A 26806-nucleotide genomic window follows, 5' to 3' on the forward strand; every position below is an offset into this window, starting at 1 on the left:
TATCACTGGGAGATGAGCTGTTATAACATGCAAAAAGTATTATATAAATAATATGTATGTTATGTAATCAATATAACTTATCTCTAATACAACAACAAACTCTGTACCACATCGGATGTCATTCCCTTGCTGTAAATGCTAGCGCTCCCGTTTTTTTCTGCAACCTTGCTGCACGCACATCCTGAAAGTTTACAAATCGGTAATTCGTCTATAGTATCTGGATGCAGCCTTGATGATGCAAGCTGAGACTGCATGTTGCCATGATGCAATGTCAGACACAATGCACTTAATGAAGCTATTGTGACGTTACTGTGAGGGGTGGGGTTAGCTAAGCGCATTAAAAAACAAAATGTAATAAGGTCAAATATTGTATTTTAAGTTTAAATAACTTTATTAAAGGTGCCATGAAATTAAAATAACCTTTTATTATTTTTTTATCCATATTGGTAGTTTTTAAAATATCTATAAGCTAGTGCGCTCCAAAACTGTGCATTTAGAAGATGCATTCATTCATTTTCTTTTCAGCTTAGTCCCTTTATTAATCTGGGGTCGCCACAGCGGAATGAACCACCAATTTATCCGGCATATATTTTACGCAGCGGATGCCCTTTCAGCTGCAATCCAACACTGGGAAACAATAATACACACTCATTCACACACATAGACTACGGACAATTTAGCCTACCCAATTCACCTGTCTTTGGACTTGTGGGGGAAACCGGAGCGCCTGGAGGAAACCCACGTCAACATAGGGAGAATATGCAAACTCCACATAGAAATGCCAACAGACCCAGCCAAGGCTTGAACCAGTGACCTTCTTGCTGTGAGGCGAACGTGCTACCCACTGCGCCATCGAATCACAAGATAATTGCTTATGTGCTGTCAATTTCAGACCTGATGCTTTTTTTTTAAATCAGAATAAATATGATGAACCGGACACACAATGTTTTTGTTCCATCCAAAAAGCATGTTTCCTCTCAGGTTTTGCACATTTGTCTGCAATACTTTTTGATATGAATACATCTGTTACACTGGACGACATTTGGCCAAAATATTTAGAGAATACTTGTACTTTTATTTTTGTACTATATTATTTAAGTGTCTGCATAATTATGTGGGTTTCATGAGTACATGTCTGGAGATGTTGACCAATATAATTCATTTATTCATTCTCCTTTGGCTTAGTCTTTATTTCAGAGGTTGCCGGTATATGTTTTACATAGCAGGTGCCCTTCCAGCCGCAGCCCAGTACTGGAAAACACCTATACACTCACACATTCACACTCATACACTAAGGCCAAGCTTACCCAATTCACCTGTACCGCATGTGTTTGGACTGTGGGGGAAACCGGAGCACCTGGAGGAACATGCAAACTCCACACAGAAACGCCAACTGACCCGAACCAGCGATCTTCTTGCTGTGAGGTGACAGGGCCTGAGCCACCATGCTGCCACCACTATAATTGACCATCTAAATGAAATGAACACAATTTAAAATCATACATAAGATTAAATATTAATATTTATTTAAATTCAATGCAAATTCGTCAGTGCTCAACATTCATAATTTATCTGAAACCTAATAATTATACATAAATACCAACACTGTTTGAATGAATGGATGTGTAAATATTTAATATTTAATCATGTGGCAATTAATAATGACATAAATAAAAATAAAAATACAGTTAAAATCAATTTAATCACAATTATTTGTATTTGTGTTTGTTTGTTCAAGTGTTTGATCGCTTACATTAAAATCAACGGACTGTAAACTAATTGAAACTGCGAATTATAGGTTTTTTTAAACTAATCTCTCAACATAATAAACAAATATCACTTGACAACTGAGGGAATAATACAATTACGTTGTTTCACAGAAAATAAACTAATAATAACTAATGTTTATTTTTGTTCAGACTTTTGGATGAACGGCGTCTCCTCTGTCCAATCACAGGCCGCTAATGCGAAGCTCTCCCCTCCCAGCCAACCAGAACACAAGAGGCGGGATGAAGTAGGCAGTTAACGTGACGTAAGGTTGTTTCGAGCTTCGATTGGCTGTTGAGCCTTAGTCAGGACAGTGACTGGCTAAGCGGTAAATTTAAAAACATTTATTACATCGTCGCAAAGATGCGGTTAACAGTAAGCGATTAAAAAATATGGTAATTGTAGACATTAGGAGTTGGTAGTGTTATTAATCAGATATAAACATATTCTAGTTTAACCGTAAACATATTGGACTAGACGGCTGGGAAGAAACAATGGACATCAACTCCTATTTTCAGTGAGTAAAGTTAGCATGTTAGCATGTTAGCCCAGTGTTTATCATCCAGCGTTTGATCACTTTCTTCAGTGCTTATGAAGTTGCTCCTCTTTTCGTTTGTCGTTTCTGTCAGAATAGCTTGATCTAACAGAACTGCTCTTTTCTTCATTGTGTTGATGGTAACTCCTTATTTTTATTGTAACCCTTTGACGTTTTGACCGTAACAGAATTAATTCATCACAGTCGTGTATTAAGGGATTGTTCACCCCAAAATGACAATGTGCTCATCTTCAAGTGATTAATTAAATAAGCAATATATGAGCAATTCCATGCAAATGTCAGCATGGAATTGCTCATATATTGTTTATTTAATGTCAGCCTTGCCATGAAATAAAGTAGTTTTAATAAATTAAGTTTTCACCAAAAAACATTTCAAGTGTTTTTGTGTAAGCAAGTATTTTAGATTAGATTAGATTCAACTTTATTGTCATTACACATCTACAAGTACAAGGCAACGAAATATTTTACACTACATTAGAAATACTCAACATATCTGTCAATGTATTTAAACAATGATATTTGATTTAGCAAAGTCACACAAGTGCCAATTACACATCCGTCACATCCATAACGGAGAGGTGTCACATACATAACAAGAGTTTTTCCTCATAAATGCAAAAATTGTCAAATAAAATAAAGTCAATCATTTTTGTTCTGTAGAAAGACACATTTTATCCTTTTGATTTATCATTATTTATTTTGGGCTGTGCAGTTTAATTCACAGAATTTCTGGATTACTGGATACTTCAAACTAGGGCTGTGCGATTTGGGGATAATATCTAATTGCGAATTTCTTTTTTTGAGAGATGTTGCGATTTGATTTACGATTTAATTCAAGCTTCAACCTAATTTAATTCAAGCTTCAGCTCAATAATCTGTGTAGCCGTTGTAACAATTCTGCCACAGCTCTTAAAAATGACCTATTTTTGACTTAAAATATCTCAAAATATTGCCATATCACAAATGCTGTTTTTCTTTGATAATAATTCATCTGTTAATGCTTCTGAAGCAGCAGACGCCATAATCCAACTTGTCGGCGCTTTCCTGTTTGTTTTTTTAAATTAATTAATTTATTTTTTTACGGTGGGCATAGTTCAGTTATGCAATTCTAATTGGGCAGAACGAAAGTGTGCTCACTCAATTGGCTAGTTATAAAGCCCTGGTCAGATCACACGATTTCCTTGTCGTAGGGTGTTGTGGGAAGTCGTAAACAACAAATGGACATCGTGACACATGATTCAATCGTTTCTTCTCATGTAATGTGGCATAGTTCACGACAACCGATACCATGTCTGCAATGCCTCACGACACCATCGGAGAAAGTCTAGCATGTTTAATTTCCTGAAGAATAGCTGAAGATTTTTGAAGATGTTATTTTTGTTTACATATATATTTTATATTGCAGCCTTTTGTGATTAACTAATCGCAACGTTTCAAATTGCGATTAGTTTCCGATGAATCGCACAGCCCTACTACAAACGTGCATTCTTTTTTGGTCACATCCATAACGCATGTTTATTTTCCTCATTTAAAGTACAAAACATGTTTACAGATTGATATTTTCCTGGTCCCATAACTCTGTGCTCAGTTGTTCTGGAAAATATAAACAGATGTTTCAATATAACGTTAACGTATACTTTCTCTGTGAATTTATTATGTCACATCCATAATGCTGGAATTGCTCATATATTTTGAAGAATAACCATTGTAATGGCCATTGATATCCAAACATTAAAAAATATTTGCAAGTTTGTTGTCACCAGTTTTTAACATTCTTCAAAACATCATATTTTGTGTTCATCAGAATAAATATAATAATAATAATAATAATAATAAACTATATTTTATATAACATCTCAAAGTGCTTTATGTATATAAAAAGGTACAGAAGTAAAATATATGTTCAATGATGCTTGTATAAAAGGCTGAACAAAATACGAAGCAATTATAATAACTAAAATATTTAAAACCACATAAAAAGAAACATAAGAGCTACCCTAAGAAGTCTTTAAGTGTGTTTTAAAGAGAGAGTTTCTCCAAAACTGACAGTCTTCATTTACTCACCCAGTTGTTTCAAATCGATTGGACTTTCGTTCCTCTATTAAACACAAAATAGGATCATTTAAAGAAAGCTGAAACCTGTAACCATTGAGAATAAATTCTGCTAGCTGAACCGAGCCTTTAGAAAAACTCCTTAGCATTCAGCCCTGTATAAGTCTAAAATTTCATGCATAATGGTCTTAAAAAGGCCTTTAACTGTGTTCAGATTGATGAGGTGTGTCTGTGTGACTGCATTAAGCCTTTTGAAAGCTTATACTCATGTGTCTTCAGTTCTGATGTGTGTGTGTGTGTTTGTTCATCATCACTGCAGGGCCTTTGAGCTGAGCGTGCGCAGTTATGCTGGAGATGATCCACTCGACCCCTGGGACAAGTAAGAACTACTGTCATTCATTCATTCATTCATTCATTCATTCATTCAGGGTTTTCTTATGTTCACTGCGAAAAAATGCTTTTCTTACTTGGCTAAACTGGAGTTTTTGTAATGTCTTGTTTTCAGAAAACGTCATAATTGAGTTTGTTTAAAACAGGCGAAATACTCTAAGCAGCAAACAGCCAATTACACGACACAAGTAGAGTAAACAGCCAATTACATGACACAGGAGTGCGGCAAACAGCCAATCACACTACACTTCAGTGCTGCAAACAGCCAATCACAGACACTCGAGTGCGGCAAACAGCCAATCACTGACACTCGAGTGCGGCAAACAGCCAATCACAGACACTCGAGTGCGGCAAACAGCCAATCACAGACACTCGAGTGCGGCAAACAGCCAATCACAGACACTCGTGTGCGGCAAACAGCCAATCACAGACACTCGAGTGCGGCAAACAGCCAATCACACTACACTCGAGTGCGGCAAACAGCCAATCACAGACACTCGAGTGCGGCAAACAGCCAATCACAGACACTCGAGTGCGGCAAACAGCCAATCACAGACACTCGAGTGCGGCAAACAGCCAATCACAGACACTCGAGTGCGGCAAACAGCCAATCACAGACACTCGAGTGCGGCAAACAGCCAATCACATGACACGAGTACAGTAAACAGCCAATCACACGACACTAGAGTGCGGCAAACAGCCAATCACATGACACGAGTACAGTAAACAGCCAATCACATTACACGAGTGCAGCAAAAAGCCAATCACACGGCACAAATACAGTAAACAGCCAATCACACGACACTAGAGCAGCAAACGGTCAATCACACGGCACTAGTGCAGCAAACGGCCAATCACACGACACGAGTGCAGAAAACGGCCAATCCCACAACACGAGTGCAGCAAACAGACAATCCCACAACACGAGTACAGTAAACAACTAATCCCACGACACTGGAGTGCAGCAAACAGCCAATCACAGACACATGAGTGCGGCAAACAGCCAATAACATGACACAAGTACAGCAAACAGCCAATCACATGACACGAGTGCAGCAAAAAGCCAATCACACGACACAAATACAGTAAACAGCCAATCACACGGCACTAGAGCAGCAAACAGTCAATCACACGGCACTAGTGCAGCAAACAGCCAATCACACGGCACTAGTGCAGCAAACAGCCAATCACACGACACGAGTGCAGCAAACGGCCAATCACACGACACAAATACAGTAAACAGCCAATCACACGGCACTAGAGCAGCAAACAGTCAATCACACGGCACTAGTGCAGCAAACAGCCAATCACACGGCACTAGTGCAGCAAACGGCCAATCACACGACACGAGTGCAGCAAACGGCCAATCCCACAACACGAGTACAGTAAACGGCCAATGCCACAACACGAGTACAGTAAACAGCCAATTCCATGACGCAAGTACAGTAAACAACTAATCTCACGACACTGGAGTGCGGCAAACAGCCAATCACAGACACATGAGTGCGGGAAACAGCCAATAACATGACACAAGTACAGTAAACAGCCAATCACATGACACAAGTACAGTAAACAGCCAATCACAGACACACAAGTTCTACCAAACAACTAATAACAAACACACGAGTGCAGCAAACAGCCAATCACAGACGCATAAATGCGGCAAACGGCCAATCAAATAAAAGTGTTTAGAAATCAACACTTGTTGCAGCGAAGGTTTGAAGGCAAGTTAAAGAAAATATTATTATATCAATGCAAATCAGTCATTATTTAATGAATGTAGATTCACGAACAGCTCAAAAGGCAGCTGTTTTAAAAGCCTTATATATTAAAGCAAATGTATATGTAAAAACTTTGAATGTTAATGTTAATTTAAAAGCATTAGTAATGTTTATTGATAAATTGAAAGTATTTGAATATAAATAATTATAATATAAACAAATTACTAGCCACAAAAAAATTTATCAAAACTGCTTATAGCAAGTAGTCTGTAGCAAAAACGACGCCCGTGGACTGGAAGAAGCTTTAATGCATCAGATGTGTCGTTTCACTCACAGCTGATGGTCCAGTTAGGGTTTGTATCTCTAACCCAGAATAAAAGGAGAGCCGAGTAGCACAAGTTACCGTGGCGATGAAACCCAATCAAAATCAACCAAATTTCCTGACCCCCAAAAATGTAGAGTTTCCTCAAACTAAACCTGATCTTACCAGAGTGAAAACGCAAAGCGGCTTTGTGCACCAGGAAGTATATCCCTTCTCCACTTGCGCTCTGCTTTTCTGTTTAAAGGCCCGAATGGCCTCATTAAGCACAGGCTTAGATCTTCTGATATAGACTGTTAATATTGAATGTGGCGTCTTAAGTATTAAAGGTATTTACATGGTGTTTGCGGCGTCTTAAGTGTGAAAGATTGACAAATAGGCATGGGACGATATCCATTTTCAAGGTATACCGCGGTCTGGAAAAGTCACGGTTTTAAAACCACCAAAATTTTCTGTTACACTGAAAATGGTATATGTTATGTTATGTAACATGTTATATGTTATGTATTTTGTTATGCTATATATTATCCTATGTATTTTCCTATGGTATATGTAAGATTTTTTTTTTTATTTACGTTTTTTTTGTTTTGTTTTTTATTCTGTTTTTTTTTTTTAGTATCTCCAGCAGAAAATATATCCAAAAGTGCTGTTTTAAATTGTAAAGACGTCTTTACTGCTCCAAAATATTATAATTTTTTTTTCTCAAAATAAAATATATTGTGTTCCAAGGGGAAAAAGTTTTAGTTTTTTACCCAGACATTTGAAAATATTATATTTTAGACCTGTCATCACAATATAGTGAAACCGTGATATTTTTATCTAATCTGTTTAACATATTTTTGCATAAACAAACTATTATGTTTTGATTTAGTTTCTATTTTAAAGAATGATTTAATCTCTGCGACCCTTTTTTTTTTTTGAGGTTTTCACTTGAATTCACTTGTATCCCGGACGGGCCCCCACTTTTGCCATGAGGCGAATTTATATTTTTGCGCACACATATCCTTCGTCAAACCCTGACACGTGTCTTAAAATTTAACAACATGTTGTGGCGATGCGTAGTGGAAAAGCTAGTGGGCCAAGCTAGGGGCCAAGAGCCACGGTGGCGGGGAAAGGCGGTGTTATGAGTGCTTAAGAAGCATCGAGCCCTGTAGAGGAGCTTCAGATGAACACTTTGTTTTATTTGCTTTGATTTAAAGTTATTGAAAAGTTGTTAATTCTCTCTTTTTTGAATGAGTGTTTTTTTTTTAATTTATTTATTTTTATTTTTTTAAATTATTATTATTTTTATTTATTTATTTATTTATTTTATTAATTTTTTTTAGGTACTGCTACAGTAGCATTGTAGACGTAAAAATATGCATTAAAAACCCAATACTTGACACAGTGTAATAAAGAAACTCCACCGTCTACTAGTGTTTTAGGAGTGTTATTGCTAAAGCAGCACAGAGAACTCTGGAAATATAGCTGTCATCACAATACCGTGATTTTTTTTATCCAAGGTTATCAAATACCATCAGAATCTTATACCGGCCCATGCCTATTGACAAATCAATTTATAGAAATTTAAGGCCCTTAAAATGTCTTAAATGCTTCTTTACAAGGTATCAAATTTTGTATCCTGCTAAAGTTTCCCTGAATTTTATATGTGGATATTGGGATGCTGTGTAGTTTATGAAATCTATCCTAATTTAAATTTGATATAGATTTGACCTCACGGTGCTTTGTTTACAGCAGTAACCAAGGCCACACTTTATTCCTGCTGTTCTATTGGCGCCCTTGCTGTATTCGGCATATAAGTAATGTTTTAGTTTCGCATTAGTTTCTTTCACATTTAGTAAATATACTGCAGGTTGTGGCTAATGTTACCAGTTGAAACCTAAAGTGGCGATGAGGTCTTAAAATGTATGGAAAGAGTCTTAAAAGCTATTGAACTTCACTCCTGATTAAACAGACTTTTTTTTGTCCATCGACAGGTTTGTACAGTTTCTGGAGAGCAGGATGTCAGCGGAGGAGAAGAAAGGTCTTTCTGTGGTGCTGGAGAGACTAGTTCAGTCCTTTCTTCAAGACGAGCGCTACCACAATGACGTGCGATACGTCACTCACTGCATCACCTGTGTAGGTGCAATCTCATTAATTCAGTCTGTGTGCTGGGTGCAGTTAGTTACAAAATCAAATTACTTCACTGAAAGAGTAAGGTAGTGGATTACTTTTAATATTTAGTGTTATATAATTACTTATTACTTAATTACTCATAATATGCTTGCTTAAAGTCCACATGAACCGGAAGCTGCGACTGTTTTTTTTTTTTTCCTCTTTCTGTATTGTGACGCATTTCTTAGAAAAAACAAAATATTGAATGAGAAAAATTGTTTGAGGTATTGGGCGGGGCTAACATCCTTAACCACACCCCTCCAGCTGTCAGTTTAGACGACAAGCAGAAATGGTGAGCAGGAGGAGTCTGTTAGGTTGTAATAACTCTCCACAGACCCTTTTCCCCAGCTTTCTCCCCATCCTCATTTAATATTCCATTACTTTAGTAACTTTCCCAACACTAGAAAGATGATGACTTCCAGATAAACACGCCTCATTCCTTCTTTCCAGGCAAACTTATACAGCGATCCGATGGAAGTGTACAGTTATCTGCACGGCCGAGGTGTGGGGACGCAGACAGCGGCGCTCTACATTGACTGGGCTCAGCAGTGCGAGAAGAAAGGGCAGCTGGTGCAGGCTGAGATGGTGTATAACAAAGCGCTGATGAACAAGGCTCAGCCGCAGGACACTGTGCAGCAGCAGTACAAGTGAGACTTCAATACTCGCGCTTCTCTCAGGAATATCCCGTATTTCACACCCATCTCCCACCTAGGCATGTGCTGGTATAAGATTCTGACGGTATAATAACCTTGGATAAAATATCACTGTTTCACAGTGTTGTGATTTACTGCTCTAATGACCCTTATCCACTGAGTGGTACGGTACGGGTCACCTTTACTACAGTAAGAACTTTCCCGACGGTTATTTGATGTATTTGTTGTGGAGTTAATTTAAACACACACACACACACACACACACACACATACATCTATTTAACTCTGCACTGTTTTCCATGGAAAATGTGACAGGATTAGGCATGGGCCGGTATTAGATTTTGACGGTATGATGACCTTGGATAAAAATTTCACGGTATCACAATATTGTGATTACTGCTCTAAAATATATTCTTGTAAACTTTTTTCCCCTTTGAAAACAATACATTTTATTTTTTGAAAGATTTGTAATATTTTGAAGCAGTAAACATGTCAGGCTGAATAACTCAAATGAATCACTGACTTCTGCTGTATTCATTAGTTTCAAAAACACTGATTTAATTTTTTTTTATCAGATTATAATTTATAATAGCATCTTTGGATATTTTTCCGCTGAAGATACTGTAGTCCTAAAATAAATAAATAAATAAATAAATGCAAATAAAAAATCTTACACATACCTAAGGAATAGTATTGCAGAAAATTTTGGCGGTTTTAAAACCTTGACTTTTCCAAACCGCGGTATACCTTGAAAACGGTTATCATCCCATGCCTAGACAGGATACACGTTAATTTCCACTGCTGTATGGATATCCTTTGTGTTAATATAAAAAAAAAACTGATTTAACATCCACAAATCTTTTATAATTGTACTGACAATCGGCTGTGGTGATAAAGACGATAAAATCACTGTAATTCATTATAAACATGCACTGTTTTAGAAACGTTTTAAGCGTGTAAAACATTCTCGAGGTGCTGCTGAACACAAAGAGCTGAACAGATCTTTTAATCCCTGTTGCTTTGCACACGTCCTGTCTTGTTGATGTTAATATTTGTCTGTCAATCAAATCAGTGGGTGGGGAAACCGCACTCTTGCATCACTTTGCGGTGGGCCTCAGAATGGGAGGGATTTGGATCCTAACATCAGGAAATTAAAAAAAAGAGACTTATTGTGTTTCTCTCACTCCAAAGGGACTGTGGACACATTAAACCTATACACAGTTCTGTCCAAACCGCTCACAATAGTTGATTTTCATTATAGGTGCCGTTTAATATAATAAAAAGTGCAACAGTAATAACTTGGCCAAAAATAGCATGCATTCAGAATTTAACATGTGAATGGACCAGTCGTATTTTAAAACAAGAAACCTGTTTTGTCTGTGCTTTCGAGTGGGTGATTTACCAATAGAATAAAATGTGGACTATAATCCAGATTTTGCTCACTCAGACCCTCAAGATCTTCTTCAATTCTGGTGTTTTTGCAGGTGCTTCCAGGAAAGGACGTCTGCGAGCCCTCAGGCAGCACCGTCAGGTAGAGTAATGTGTGTTTGAGCCCAATCTCCTGTTATCCTGATGAGGACGGTGATTTGTAATGCTGTTTCTGTCTCTTCATTGACTCAGACCACGTTCGCCATCCTCTTCAAAACTCCAGGATGGTCAACCAGAACACCAGACCCAGAGACGTCGTTCAGCCGCAGTGCAAGGTACAGTCGTTCTCTCTACTGCAACAATCCCCTGAGGCCTTCCTTTGTCCTCTGAACATGATGTTTTAGATGTAATCAGAGAGCTCCCTCATCCTCCATTTAGTCAGCAAGTGTCTTAAGATGCTCTGATGCCTTCAGAGTCTGCACATGACATGGAAAGCAAGTCTTTAACAAGTTTTTTTGGCACACAAATGTGTTCTTGGAGCTTCGTTTGATTAGTGTTGAAACAGTTCCTTTAACAGACGAAAGGGGGAGACAAACAAATGCATGGCCACTGTTTCAGACATGCCTGCTTTTTACTTTCACTTTTTAAATATACTGTAGCTGTGTCTCATTTCAGAGGCTGCATCCTCCGAAGGATGCGTTTGAAGTGCGCTGCGTCATTGAGACGCGACGAAGGCTGTCTCAATTTTAAGGATCCTTCAAACGCAGCCTCCAAATGCGTCCTTCGTTTCCCAGTTAATGAAGGACACAACTGGTGGATCCTTTGCAGCCTCAAATGTCCCGTGATTCATTACACGCTGAGAACGGCAGGACGCTTTTAAAAGAAAACTCCGGATTAAATGTGTGAATTAAGTTTATTTTACTTGGATATCTAATCGCATATTAAAAAACAAAAAGAGTATGACATGCCTTATGAAAGAGGGATTTTATAGACAGTTTACATGTTTATGTGTACATGTGGATCAGAGGAAATATATTTCCAGCTTTTATCTACCTTGCTTTGCCTTCAGATCGCTTAAAATAAGTTTTGAAATCACGTTGGAAGAAAAAAAGTCATTACAAATTGTATTACCGCTTATTAACAGCAGCTGTTACAGTTGTCTGGTGAAGAGATCTGTCCTCTGTAGGTGAGATCGTCTCATTTCAAAACACTCTGTTCAGCCTAAACGCTTTAGATATTCCTTTCCAGTAATCAAAGAAATAGTTTGTTCCTTAATTATAGTTTTGTAACTATTAAATTGTAACGTATACATCAGTGTAAAACCTGTGAATAGTGGAAAAACATATTTCTGTAATCGTGTACCGGGTCTCCACTTTCGCCATGGCCTCTTTTGGCTTTAACTAACATATCCCTCATGTTTTTCCAAACCTTTTCACAAAAACTTTCCTCCTTTCCCACGGCTTTTGCAGTTTCTAGCCAAGAATTATTGATCATCTGGTTATCTCAATGATTACGGATAATAAAGGTGTCTGTACAGGCGTACTGTTTCAGACAAAATCTCTTCAAAGTGTTTCATATTCAACTCAACTCAAACGCGGCGCCACGCGAACTGTTCACTCGAGTCTCGAAAAAAACATGAGCTCCGCCAGCCGAAATCATGTCGCGTGCACCCAAAGCGAACCTCCGCAAACACAGCAATGACATCACATTCGCCGCGCACACTCAAGCGAACAAGTGGACGCGTCGAGTTTAAACCAGGCTTTAGAGGTATACTATTTTTCTTTATAGGCCTCAAAGCAGACGATCAATCATCAAAACATACAATTCACATAATCTCAATTACTACTTAGAGAATTAATCTTCAGCCAAACGTCAGGAGAGTGAGGGGAAAATAGTGACCATGTTTCCATGATGTTGTAAACTCAGCTGTTGTTGTGTTGCAGGAACCAGAAGCGGCATGTCCTGCTCCAAGAATGGTCTCCGTGTGAGTGTTTAAGACAATAACTTCATGTTTACTAGTGAAACTCAAACCCCTGCACTGACTACATACACACTAGGGTTGTCAAAACTATCGACTTGGGTAACAATCGCTACTGAAATTTAAAAAATGATCATTTCCCGCTAACATTTGAGCGCGTTATTAAACAAGTGTGTCCACGCTGTCTGAAGTATTAAAAGCTGAAAAATTCAATTTGGATATGTTTAAGGCCCTTAAAAGGTATCATATTAAAAAGTATGCTATTTTACAAGGCAAGCAGTTTTGTAGAATTTGATGTTTCCCCATTCAGACAGAACGCCTGAACATACTCCCCGAGAGGTGTTATAAAGATGGCTGCCCAGTGAAATGACTTGCAGTAACCAAGGCAAACACTGTTATTCCTGCTCTTCTATAGGCGCCCCCTGCTTGATTAGCACATTTATTCAGTATATGAAGGTTTAGTTTAGCATTAGTGTCTTACAATCAGTATTTAGTAAATGTACTGCTAGGTAAAATGTGGCCAGTGTTACTGGTTGAAACGTAATGTGGTGATGAGCTCTTAAAATGTATGGAAAGAGTCTGAAAAGGGGTTGAATTTCACTCTCTGATTCCCCTGTATAACCTGTAAACAATGCTGATTGGCATTGTAGGTAGCTGTGAAATGCTCTAGTGTCCATGTATCTGTAAACCGATGACCTTCACAGCCAATCGCAGTCATTTCTGTTGAACACAGTGGCCAATCAGCTGCTTTAAGAACGCACTCAACAGCACTCAGATGCAAGCGGGTAATGGATGTTTTTAAAATCTCAATACCAAACTTTTGACAACCCTATTTTAATCTGATGGTTTATTATGATGATTGTGGTGATGATTATAATGTTGTGTATTTGCTTTCCATCCTCAGCATCTCCCGGTCTGAGAATAACCCTGTGCGGCCAGCTGGCTATACCGCCCCTGAGACGGTGTCGATGTACTGCGTGAAAGAGCTGCAGTGTGAGGGATCAGAGCTGTCATTTGAAGAGCTCCGAGCCAGACGATACTTTGATAAATGCAAACAGCAAGAAGAACAGCGCCGACTGGGTGAGATGAAGCGTCTGCTCTAGACTAAAGCTGTGGCAAAAAACAATATTCAAGAAAGCGATTCTGAGATTTTCAAAATCCATCGATATTCAGTCTTTAATCGATTTTGAGTCAATCTTGAATACGTGCTCTAGGCTAATTTTAACATCTGACAAGTCTTTAACCTAGAGGTAAACCGTAGACTGCATTCTAGGCTAGTGTTTAACACCAGAAGATGCTCTAAGCTAGATTTTAACTATTTTAGGCTAGTTGTTAACAGCAGATGGAGCTCAATGTTAGTTTTAACAGCAGACCACGCTCTTGGCTGGTTGTTAGCAGCAGATGGCGCTCTAGGCTAATTTTAACATCAGACGAGTCTCTAACCTAGACGTAAACAGCAGACTGCACTCTAGACTAGTGTTTAACACCAGAAGATGCTCTAAGCTAGATTTTAACTATTTTAGGCTAGTTGTTAACAGCAGATGGAGCTCAAGGCTAGTTTTAACAGCAGACCACGCTCTTGGCTGGTTATTAGCAGCAGATGGCGCTCTAGGCTAGTTTTTTGCCACTTTTGCCTCTATACTAGTGTTTAACAGCAGAGGACGCTGTAGGCTAGTTGTTAACAGCAGACGTTGCTTTAGGCTAGTGTTTAAATGCAAACTGTGTTCTAGGTTTATTTTTTACAACTAGGACATGTTCTGTAGGGTAGTTTTAACAGCAGACTGCACTCTAGACTAGTGTTTAACACCAGAAGATGCTCTAAGCTAGATTTTAACTATTTTAGGCTAGTTGTTAACAGCAGATGGAGCTCAAGGCTAGTTTTAACAGCAGACCACGCTCTTGGCTGGTTATTAGCAGCAGATGGCGCTCTAGGCTAGTTTTTTGCCACTTTTGCCTCTATACTAGTGTTTAACAGCAGAGGACGCTGTAGGCTAGTTGTTAACAGCAGACGTTGCTTTAGGCTAGTGTTTAAATGCAAACTGTGTTCTAGGTTTATTTTTTACAACTAGGACATGTTCTGTAGGGTAGTTTTAACAGCAGACTGCGCTCTAGGCTAGTGTTTAACACCAGAAGACGCTCTGAGCTAGATTTTAACATGGTTTTAGGTCGGCGCCAGTGGTGTAGTGGTTAGTGCGTCGACACATGGACTCCAGTGCTCGCGGTGACCCAAGTTCGATTCCCGCCTCGCAGTACTTTGCCGATCCTTTCCTTCTCTCTGCTCCCCATGCTTTCCTGTCAATACTCGCTACTGTCCTATCTAATAAAGTTGAAACCCTCTAAAACAATAAATATTAAAAAAAAAACAATGTTTTAGGCTAGTTTTTAACAGACAGCGTTCTTTGCTAGTTTTTTTTTGACACTGGGACATGTCCTCTAGGCTAGTGTTTAACAGCAGAGGGCGCTCTAGGCTAGTTTTTAACAGCAGACAGAGCTCTAGGCTAGTGTTTAACAGCAGAAGGCGCTCTAGGCCAGTGTTTAACTGCAGATGGTGCTCTAGGCTAGTTTTTGATAGCAGACAGAGCTCTAGGCTAGTGTTTATCAACAGAAGGCGATCTAGGCTAGTTTTTAATAGCAGACAGAGCTCTAGGCTAGTGTTTAACAACAGAAGGCGCTCTAGGCTTGTTTTTAACAACAGAAGGCGCTCTAGGCTTGTTTTTAACAGCAGACGGTGCTCTAGGCTAGTGTTTAACAGCAGAAGGCGCTCTAGGCAAGTTTTTAAACAACAGATGGTGCTCTAGGTTAGTGTTTAACTGCAGAAGGCGCTCTAGGCTAGTTTTTAAACAACAGATGGCGCTCTAGGCTAGTTTTTAAACAACAGATGGCGCTCTAGGCTAGTTTTTAACAGCAGACAGAGCTCTAGGCTAGTGTTTAACAGCAGAAGGCGCTCTAGGCTAGTTTTTAACAGCAGACAGAGCTCTAGGCTAGTGTTTAACAGTAGACAGTGCTCTAGGCTAGTTTTTAACTGCAGATGGTGCTCTAGGCTAGTTTTTAACAGCAGACAGAGCTTTAGGCTAGTGTTTAACAGCAGAAGGCGCTCTAGGCTAGTGTTTAACAGTAGATAAGACTTTAGGCAAATTTTTAACCATATCCTCAAGTGCTCTTCCTGACATTAGCATTAATGTTTTCAGCTGATTTTTCTTTTTGTTGCTTTTGTCATGAGATTAATGTAAACAGCTCACCATCTACACTCTTGTAATCCACTTTATAAACCACCATTCCTAACTTTATCAAGGATTATTTCAAGAGGTTTGTGTAGGGATTGGCTGAAAATTAACATTTGTAAAGCATACAGCGCCACCTGCTGTTAAAAACTAACTCAAAATCAATTCATGGGGGAATATCGATGCGTTTTTAAAGTTGCAGAATTCTTGAACAGTTTTTATCACAACTCTACACTACATGTGCTCAGTTTTACACTGCGGTTAAGAGTGTGTTGTTTGTTGCACTTTGTAAGAGGTCTGAGGAAACCTAGTATTGTTTGGTGTCTTACTCTGAGTGTAGTACAGTGAATAATCCAGGTGGACTGAGGCTGAGCGACTCTTATAATTGCTGTTGTCTGAGCAGCGGAGGAGCAGCAGCGGCTGTGGGAAGAGGAAGAGGAGGTGAGGAAGCTTAAGCAGCTGCTGGATGATCTGGAGAGGAACATGAGTCTAAAGCCAGCAGAGCAGACAGACCCCGTGATGCCCGCTGTTATGGTACGTCTCATGCGAATACACCTGCCGTGATTAATAGTAACTAGTAAAAGGACTTTGATCTCAAGTCAAGCATCCACAAAATCTTACTTCTAAATGATAGAGATTTGCATAACGAAATTATTCTGCACTCAGTAAATTAAGAATAAAGCAGGAGTTTAAAAAACTAAACGTGTTGTATATGAGGATGGCATAAAGTATTTACATTGTGCAAAATAAAATTGTGTGTGTATATATATATATATGTATGTATGTATATGTATGTGTTTATATATATGTAAATGTGTGTGTGTGTGTATATATATATATATATATATATATATATATATATAAATATATATATATTTACACACACACAAACATATACACACACACACACACACACACCGGAGTGCATGTCGCGGACAACACAAGTGCTTTTATGCACTTGCGCGCATCACATCAGCTGTGCATGTGACGCTGAAGCCCTCGTCAGTGAGCAAGGATTGCTTGTGTCTGATTGTACCGTGCGCCTGATCATTCTCTCATTCAGTATTCACCTGCTATCTTTTGCTCGCCCGAATGGTTATCAGTCGTGCTGCTTTTCGATTCAAGGATCACATTTGCATGCATATTGACAAACGATCATAAATTAAAATTCCAATCTTTAATGACGAGCCCCAGGCAATTAAAAAATTATTTTCAACCAGCCAAAATGAGGAGTGGGAGTGTCTAACCCACCACAGGTGAAATCTACCTGCATTTAGCGGGTTGGCAGCTGTTAATGTCAAGCCTTGTGTGTGTGTGTGTGTGTGTATATATATATAAATATGTATGTATATATGTGTGTATGTAAGTATGCATGCATGTATCTATGTGTGTGTGTGTAGATGTTTTTATTTTTATGTTTTGATGCTTCAGCAGATTGTTTTTCTTGCTGATGAAATGTGATTTGTGTTTGTAATGCTATACAGGAGCAGCAGGGCTCAGCATTTCAACAGGTTGACCCCCCTGTCACGAGCTGTTCCCCTGCGGAGCCGTTCCTTACTGCAGCACTTGACTCCAGCCCTGAGCAAGAGAGTGTCCTGGAGCTGCCAGACGGGCCTTCAGAGATCCAGAGTAGCGTTCCTCAAAGCAGACAAGAGTGAGTGTCAAACACTTAACAACATTTGTGTTTACCTACTGATTGCCAAGCATTAGCACAAATGTTTACAATATATTGTTTCACAATATGAACAATCTGACAAAAGTTGGCACAAATAGGTATCAGTAGATCAGACATTTTGACATAATTTAGTGTTTACTCAGCAGGGTCCTTCAGTTTACCACACTGTGAAACGCATGAATCCAGAAGCTGTGATCAAACAGCAGTGTGTTGTGGTGTTAACAGTGGTGATCTGATGCTGTAATTCTGTTCTCTGTCCACAGGGATGTGTGTGTCCAGCCTGAAGCAGACAGTGAGTATGAGTCTCCTTATGCTACACAGACCTGTAAAGAAGCTGAACGGCCACAAGGGCTGGGTATTCAGTTCTAGGGCTGTACAATATATCATTTCAGCATTGATATTGCACTGTGTGACTCTAATAGTCACATCGCAGGATTTGCAATGTTGAGTTGTGGTTTAATTAACCAATAATCACATTTCAGAACATGATTTTAGAAGGCATCACATCAGGTTTAACCCTAATAGAGGGAAAGATTTTCATTTGGATGTTTTACGGCCTGCTACTAAGATATCAAGCCAATTTAATCCAAGAAATTCTAATGTTTATTGATTTAACAAAGATTCATTGTATTTAATTATTCATACAATAAAGACAATACAGTGTTATTGCACATTTAATTCATATTGACTAACTGTTTTTCAATACTGTTAGGCTCCACAGAATACCATAAAACACAAAACAATTAATTTGTTAATCTTTTCTTCTATTGTGTTAATCTATGCTTGCAATTTGTTTGTTTTATGCAGATGTATGAATTCTTTCCAAGTAGAATTATTTAGGAAATCTTTTGTAAAATTATATTGTTATTATTATATAGTCGCAAATGTATATTGCAGAAAAACAAAATATTGCAATGGCAATCGGGTTCAATACTTTTATTGGGTACCCATCGAATTGCCTCAACTATTGAGTATTAAACGATGGCTGTTTCTCAGTATGCGATCTTGCGTCCTTGCGTTCTCGTGTAACCAAAGTTCAGTTCCAAAACTCAAGACCGCAAGAATGGCGGACGCGTGAGAGTTTCTGTATGTGTTCTTGTTATTGAGGATGCACCGATGCAGACTTGAGCGCAAAAATCACTCTAGAAGTCCCAGAAGTCATTGTGGCTGAATAAAGGAGAGGTGCAGCATTTTATGTAGATTTAAAATTTTATAGATATTTATATTAGAATTTATAGATAATTAAGTTCAGAGATTGAAAGTAAACATTACCATGAAAATCCTAATGGAGGCATTTGTATTGTACAAGAATATTTGTAAGGCGTTTATGCAAAATATATTGTGAAAAAAAGAAAACAATAAATTGTTGTATGAATGCTGTAATGTTTAAACATTTTTCAAATAAAATGCGTGAAGGTCATGTAACCATCAGGAAGAACTCAGGAAGAACTCGGATCTTATTTCTCACAGGATGCGTTCTCTTTTTCTCGTGGTCTCCTGAGTTCGTTCTTCCGAGGTAACTTGGCAAGACTGGTCTCCATTCTCTGCATTCTTGGAATTGAGAAACTGCCAATGTCTTGCCATCTGGTACCAAATTTTAATACCTTAAATGGATGAATTTCGTTAGTTTCAGCCTAGGGACACACCAAGTTGACGCCGAAATGAGCACAGACAAAAGCCAGCCGTGTTGTCAGCCATATCTGGCTTTGTCTGGATCAAAAAGCTCCGCGTCAACACACTAAACACGGTCTGCACCTGCATGAGGATGCATATTTATGCACCAGCAGGGGGCAGTGTCTGTCTTCTCGTTCAGAGTGTGGAAACCAGAAGTTCAAATGGGCACAGATAAAGCGTAAACAAAGCAGCATTCAGTACCATTATTACAGTAATTTTCGCTCACCATGGAGGGATTTGCTCCTGAAAATAATCTAATAATTCATATCGTTTGTAAATAAATTTAGCAAAATTGCAGCCGGCTTCTTTGTTTTCATTCTTGACTTGAATGAACCAAATGCACAGCTTGTGCTTTTCAGCCAATGGTAAACTTTCAGTAAAGGTTAATGTGACTGTTTTCAATTTCATACGGTTCCTTTTAGAGCATTGATGTTTGATGTAATTAAGATACAATCAGTTAAATAGACTTAAGCAATTATTTAGTTGTGAAATGAGATGAAAGACTGTGTAAACACAAGCATTGTCAGGAGCAGCAGGCCAGCACAGAAACTCCATTGAAAAACTGTTAAATTAAATTGTCATATTTTAAAGACATGACATAAGACAATAGACTTTAATGCAGTGCTTATATAGTCTGATACCCACTTTATATCGTATCTCACTCAGGCAGTGTAGATCACTATTTTTAAAGAAATTAGACCTTAAACATGAAGTTTTTTTTTTTTTTGCAATGGCGCCACAGTTTACCAGAAGCATTTGGGCTGGCTGACAAAATTAAAAGTTGTTTACTCATTAGGTCACTTCAGTTTTTGTTCTCGCACTCTGATTCACTGCTGAATAACCAATCAGAGGGCTCTCTTCAGCAGTCAAAACCCCAGCTCAACTGAAAAAAGACAATATTGTGAAGACATGAAGGGCATGATAAGATCTTACCAGACTAAATCACTTAAAGTTGTGTCGAGAGTTGTGATGTTATTATGGAGCATGAGGGTGAATTCAGCACTTGAAAGTTGGAGACCGGATTGGATTTGAACCGCAAATCAAGTGCTTTGCACACACCCGGCAATAGTGCTGAATCAGTGTTGCGTGTCATTCGTTTGCTTGGGCGGAACTGCTTTTTTCACCGGAGTTCAAAGGTTGCCGTGTCCAAAAGCAAAGGCTGCTACAACTGCAGCACACACAGTAACTATGCCATCAAACAGCAATTTAGATATGCTTAAAGTCAAAATGGTCGTAAACACAAATCGATTTAAGATGAACCCAATCTCATGTCCCGTCTGGTCGAGTAAGCGTCTTCTTACACCGCTAAAAGACATACTATAAATCTGGAACTGACGATATCGAATTCAAAGTATGGGTACTGTATTTAAAACCTGTTAAGGATACCCAGCCCTTACATCCACTCAGTTGCTTCTTATCACTCTCTCTTTCTCACTGTCAGCATCGTATGGTGGCTTCAATCACTCTCATGTCACTCCAAACACATCTCTGGGGTTCGTTCAGGCCACACCGTCCCGGGTTCTGCCTTCACCCACCGTCAACACACGCGAGGCTTTGGGTAAGAACACACTCACAGATCACACTTCACACTAGACCACATGTAAGACTGCACTCTTTGTAATTGGAGACATGATTCAGTTCCTTTAATTTCTGTGGAGAAAAAATGTCAGCACAGGTCAGACTGTAACATGCCGGATAGCAATTGGGTTTAAAACTGTTTATCAGAAAGTTATTATGGTAAAAAGGAAATCTGAGTCTGGTAAGGTGTGAAATCGTGCATTGGAGATGGTGTAGGAACGCTGAGTCTTCAGCTGTAATTGAATGAGTTGCTGGTGTGTGATGTTAATGAGGGAACTGCTCCGTTTGTGTTGCTGTGTGTCCTTGTGTAGGTGTGATCATGGACATGTTTCAGGCGCCGACGCTCCTCCAGGAGTCCATGTTTAACAGCAGTGTTCAGCCTGAGGACAGCTTCGAGAAGAGCTGCAGGATCAGTACGGCACACACACACCAATGCACAACTACGCATACACACTCTCACACTCATATATGCATGCATACACACATGCACAAACACACACATGCATTTATTTATATATATATATATATATATATATATATATATATATATATATATATATATATATATATATATATATATATATATATATATATATATATATATATATATATATATATATACACATACATACATACATACATACATACATACACACACACACACACACACACACACACACACACACACACACACACATATATTCTTACATGCATACAGACACATGCATGCATTCACATATACACAAACAGAGATGCGCGCACACATTCCAGCATACAGACATGTATACCCATATGCACACACACATACATGCATGCATGCACACACCAGACACAGAGACCCACACAAACCAGACACACAGACGTATACGTGCATGCACACACATGCATACACACATACACTGACAAAGAGAGGCACACAAACATAGAGATGCACACACACACCAACATACATGCGCACACACATTCATGCACATACACACCACACACAGAAACAGACCCACACAAACACACACACATGCATATACACACTCGGACATTTGTGCACAGACAAATACATGAATGCACACGTACATATACACCCCCACATACACAGACAGATAGACGCACGCAAACAGAGATGCACACACACAGACTCCAACATGCATTCACGCGCATGCATGCACACATATGCATGCATACAAAGACATATATGCATGCATTCTCACACACACACAAACATAGAGATGCATACACACGCAAACACATGCATACCCACATACACGCATGCATGCACAAACTGCACACAGAGAGACCCACACAAACACTGAGATGCGCGCACACTTGCATATACACACACACATGCATGCATGGGAACACACATGAATGCATACACATACATACATGCATGCACACATATACACACGCAAACATAGAGATGCACACACACAGACTCCAACATACACAAACGCACACACACAGAACCAGACCCACACAAACACAGAGCCTCGCATACATGCATATACGCGCACATTAACACACTGACAGAAACACACGAACATAGAGATGACACGCACACAAACAAACACACACACACACATATTTCATCAGTGGTGTTTATAGAGGTTTCTGACACTTCACTTTAATTGGTCGATAAATCAACAGAAGTACTCATCTAGTACCAAAGTAATGCAGCTCTGCTTTAGCTGCTGGTTGTTTATTCAGAAATGCGCTTCTGCTGGCTGTAATGTTATTGTGCTGTTCAGGTAGCGCCCCCTCCTGTGTGAAAGCTGTCAGCGCAACTCCATTCAAGATCTACCAGGACCGAGATCAGCCACAGAGCGCAGGGTGAGACCAGGCCTTCATTCATCCTGCAATCTGTCTTACATACGGCTGATGGAAAATATTGAAACAGCTTAAAAACACGTCTATTTTCTTCCAATATTGGATGTTATTGATCAATGCATTGTAATACGCTCACTAGGCACTTTATTAGGTACACCTTACTTGTACCGGGTTGGACCCCCTTTAGAACTGCCTTAATCCTTCGTGTCATAGATTCAACAAGCTACTGGAAATATTCCTCAGAGATTTTGCTCCATGTTGACATGATAGCATCACACAGTTGCTGCAGATTTATCAGCTGCACATACATGATGCCAATCTCCCGTTCCACCACATCCCAAAGGTGCTCTATTGGATTGAGTTCTGGTGACTGTGGAGGACATTTGAGTACAGTGAACTCATTGTCATGTTCACGAAACCAGTCTGAGATGATTCATGCTTTATGACATGGTGCGTTATCCTGCTGGAAGTAGCCATCAGAAGATGGAGACACTGTGGTCATAAAGGGATGGACATGGTCAGCAACAATACTCAGGTAGGCTGTGGCGTTGACACCATGCTCAATTGGTACTAATGAACCCAAAGTGTGCCAAGAAAATCTCCCCCACACCATTACACCACCACCACCAGCCTGAAAGCAGGATGGATCCATGCTTTCATGTTGTTGATGCTAAATTCTGACCCGACCATCAAAATGTGGCAGCAGAAATGGAGACTCATCAGACCAGGCAACGTTTCTCCAATCTTCTATTGTCCAGTTTTGGTGAGCCTGTGTGAATTGTAGCCTCAGTTTCCTGTTCTGAGCTGACAGGAGTGGCACCCGGTGTGGTCTTCTGCTGCTGTAGCCCATCCACTTCAAGGTTGGACGTGTTGTGTGTTCAGAGATGCTCTTCTGCAGACCTCGGTTGTAACGAGTGCTTATTTGAGTTACTGTTGCCTTTCCATCAGCTGGAACCAGTCTGGCCATTCTCCTCTGACATCAACAAGGCATTTGCGCCCACAGAACTGCCGCTCACTGGATATTTCCTCTATCATTCTCTGTAAACCCTAGAGATGGTTGTGCGTGAAAATCCCAGTAGATCAGCAGTTTCTGAAATACTCAGACCAGCCCGTCTGGCACCAACAACCATGCCACGTTCAAAGTCACTTAAACTCCCTTTCTTCCCCATTCTGATGCTCGCTTTGAACTACAGCAGATCGTCTTGACCATGTTTACATGTCTAAATGCATTAAGTTGCTGCCATGTGATTGCCTGATTAGAAGTTTGTTAACAAGCAGTTGGACAGGTGTACCTAATAAAGTGGCCGGTAAGTGTAGTGTTTTCTAGCTTCGAAAAGGGCTGATATTTTGGATAAAGTAATTGTGATGATTTCATAATAATTAGTTACTAAATAGATAATAATTAAATATTTCAATAAAAAGTATACTTGCTTTTGCATAAAATAACTTGCTATACTGTAGTATACTACTGAAGGCACTCTGTATAACAAATAGCATCTCCTTTAAATATGTAATTTGTACATCAGATGCTGCTAAACTTATAAAGTGCTTAATTTTCTTTAAGAAATCATGTAAAAACCCTGTGTGAAGTGAACAGTTTCTGCGTGCTGTTTTCCTGATGCTCAGACCACATTCTCTGTCCTTAAGGTCTGATCAGGCCGGAAACAAACCAGTGGTGAAACGAGCACTGATGGAAATCCCAGTGTCCAAAGCCAATGTAAGTGTCACAATTTGGATTAGTGTTGTCAAAAATATCGATATTTCGGTAAGCATCGATACTGGAATATTTAAAATGATGCGATCTTGCTTTTGGTTGGTATCGATTCCAGCTTAGCTCTTTATTTTCAGGAGCGTTGCATGTGAGGGTACTACACAACACAGCCCCATCTCCTCGGTATCCAGAAGCAGATCTCCTTACTAGATAGTTTTTTTGACTGAAAGACATAAATTAAGCATGATTTGATGCTCGTCTCTGCACTGCGATAGCTGGATTACAGCAAGATGAGATTAGACCTCATTTCATGTGTGACCGCATGTCATAGGGAGCTTTCTGCTGCAAAGTTTAAATATGGACTCCTCTAAATGAGCTTTTCATACAGTTGAAAGGCAAAATATTGCCAGACGGTTGATGTAACTTTCGATTTTGGAAGATTGTGTTAAAACAAAAGAAAAACAAACGCTCAAAACACTCTTTTAGGTCTATTCATTATTAATTTATTAAACATTCACTGTGCAATGATGAAGTGCAATAAAGAAAGGCATAACATCAGAAAAAGTTGATCACTGCCATCGAATGTCGATATTTTTCAAGGTTAGAAATTCCAGTGTTGTCAATCAGAAATCACTCCAATTGATTTACAAATTACTAAATCTTTTCAAATAGTTACTCAAGCTACCTGCTATATATATTTTAGTACTGTGCATTTATATCATTCGAGTGTGATATTGACCATTCAACAGCATAATCGTGTGTATAAAAAAGAAAATCAAACATGGAGAGTCTCAAAAATCCTTTTGTATGAGGAACTTCTTTCTTCCGCCATTCATTCACATCTGCAGCTGACGTCAGAACAGCAAAAACTGTTGCTAATTCACCAAGGTCACTTTAGTGCTAGTATTTGAATGATTCTCTAGCGTAATGTCTAAAGTGATGATAAAACAGCTGATTTTGCTCACATTTTAAGATTTTAATGCTGAACAGCATGAAATGCCATCAGTCTACAGAGATTTCTCAGCATTTCTCTGTTGCAATCGGGAGATCACAATAATTAACCCATATAAAAAGCCAAAGCAAAGTAAACACTAGCAGATTACTGTGGTATAAATACAGCACTACACCATACAAAAGAGGGAGATCGACTTAGTGGCATTAACCTGTTTAATAATGATTTGATCAGCTGTAGTTTGAAATTATGGTGAGTTTTTCTCCTCTAAGGATTATGCAGTCTCTGTTGAATCTCCAAAATTGTAAATATTTTAAAATAGGCATTATCCTTATACATAAACTGCATAGTTGCAATCTAAACAACAACATATTTCAATCTGTATCGCAGAATCATTTCCCCAGTATCATTTTGCCTGTGTGTGTCTGTGTTTATGCCTTCATTAGGAGACTCCAGTCAGCACAGAGTTCATCACAGATGAGAGCACCATGTGGGGTGCACGAAACGTCTCTGTGGGCCCTTGTCCGAACCATACACGTGACTTCAGCCTGTCTGCTCACCTGGTGTCCACGCCGCTGCACCCTCACGCTCCACACTCCTGGGACGTGGAGCAGAGCCAAGGTATGACACAAACAAGCAGTCATCTGCTACACAGCTGCTCATCCGACTCTCACTGTGACTGTTTTCTCTCAGAGGAAAATGCAGCGGTCAGGGGCGTCAGCGCTGCAGAGGAAACCCCATACCTCCGACAGCCCACTAAACTCAGGTAACATCCTCACAGAGTGGCACAACATCAGTCTGAATCAGGTGTTTTCTGGCATAGAGTTAGGACGATTCTAAGAGCCCATACATTTAGGGGGCCCCCAGAGACATTATCAAGGCCCCCCCCTCTTCACTTTCATGTTTGATAACTTGTCAGAGGGCCCGTGGCAGCCAACGGTGCCCCTGAGTAGCGGTATATAAATAAAAAATAATTTAGAGCGCTGTCTACTGTTTAAATCTAGCCTCAAGCGAGGTCTGTTGTTTAAAAACTAGCCTAGAGTGCTGTCTGCTGGTAAACACTAGCCTAGAGCACCATCTGCTGTTAAAAACTAGCCTCGAGCGCCGTCTGCTGTTAAAAACTAGCCTAGAGCACTGTCAGGTGTTAAAACTAGCCTAGAGCACCGTCTGCTGTTTAAAAACTAGCCTAGAGCGCCGTCTGCTGTTTAAAAACTAG

General features: G+C 39.4%; 1 protein-coding gene across 1 annotated transcript in view; it reads left to right on the plus strand.

The window, feature by feature from the left end:
- The first annotated feature begins 2082 nt into the window (after positions 1–2082).
- The window catches only part of bub1 (BUB1 mitotic checkpoint serine/threonine kinase), a 38674-nt gene continuing 13950 nt past the window's right edge, over positions 2083–26806 (plus strand). Inside the window, exons 1-17 of the mRNA XM_056445288.1 lie at positions 2083–2284; positions 4695–4754; positions 8782–8923; positions 9410–9606; positions 11097–11143; positions 11233–11315; positions 12924–12964; positions 13863–14038; positions 16583–16713; positions 17664–17833; positions 18118–18146; positions 20970–21086; positions 21418–21519; positions 22849–22930; positions 24575–24644; positions 26037–26211; positions 26284–26356. Of these exons, the coding sequence (XP_056301263.1) occupies positions 2262–2284; positions 4695–4754; positions 8782–8923; positions 9410–9606; positions 11097–11143; positions 11233–11315; positions 12924–12964; positions 13863–14038; positions 16583–16713; positions 17664–17833; positions 18118–18146; positions 20970–21086; positions 21418–21519; positions 22849–22930; positions 24575–24644; positions 26037–26211; positions 26284–26356 (1718 nt within the window). The 5' untranslated portion in view covers positions 2083–2261. The remainder of the gene's footprint in view (positions 2285–4694; positions 4755–8781; positions 8924–9409; positions 9607–11096; positions 11144–11232; positions 11316–12923; positions 12965–13862; positions 14039–16582; positions 16714–17663; positions 17834–18117; positions 18147–20969; positions 21087–21417; positions 21520–22848; positions 22931–24574; positions 24645–26036; positions 26212–26283; positions 26357–26806) is intronic.

This window comes from Danio aesculapii, chromosome 20, assembly GCF_903798145.1.
Source record: "Danio aesculapii chromosome 20, fDanAes4.1, whole genome shotgun sequence".
NCBI classification, from domain to species: Eukaryota; Metazoa; Chordata; class Actinopteri; order Cypriniformes; family Danionidae; genus Danio; species Danio aesculapii.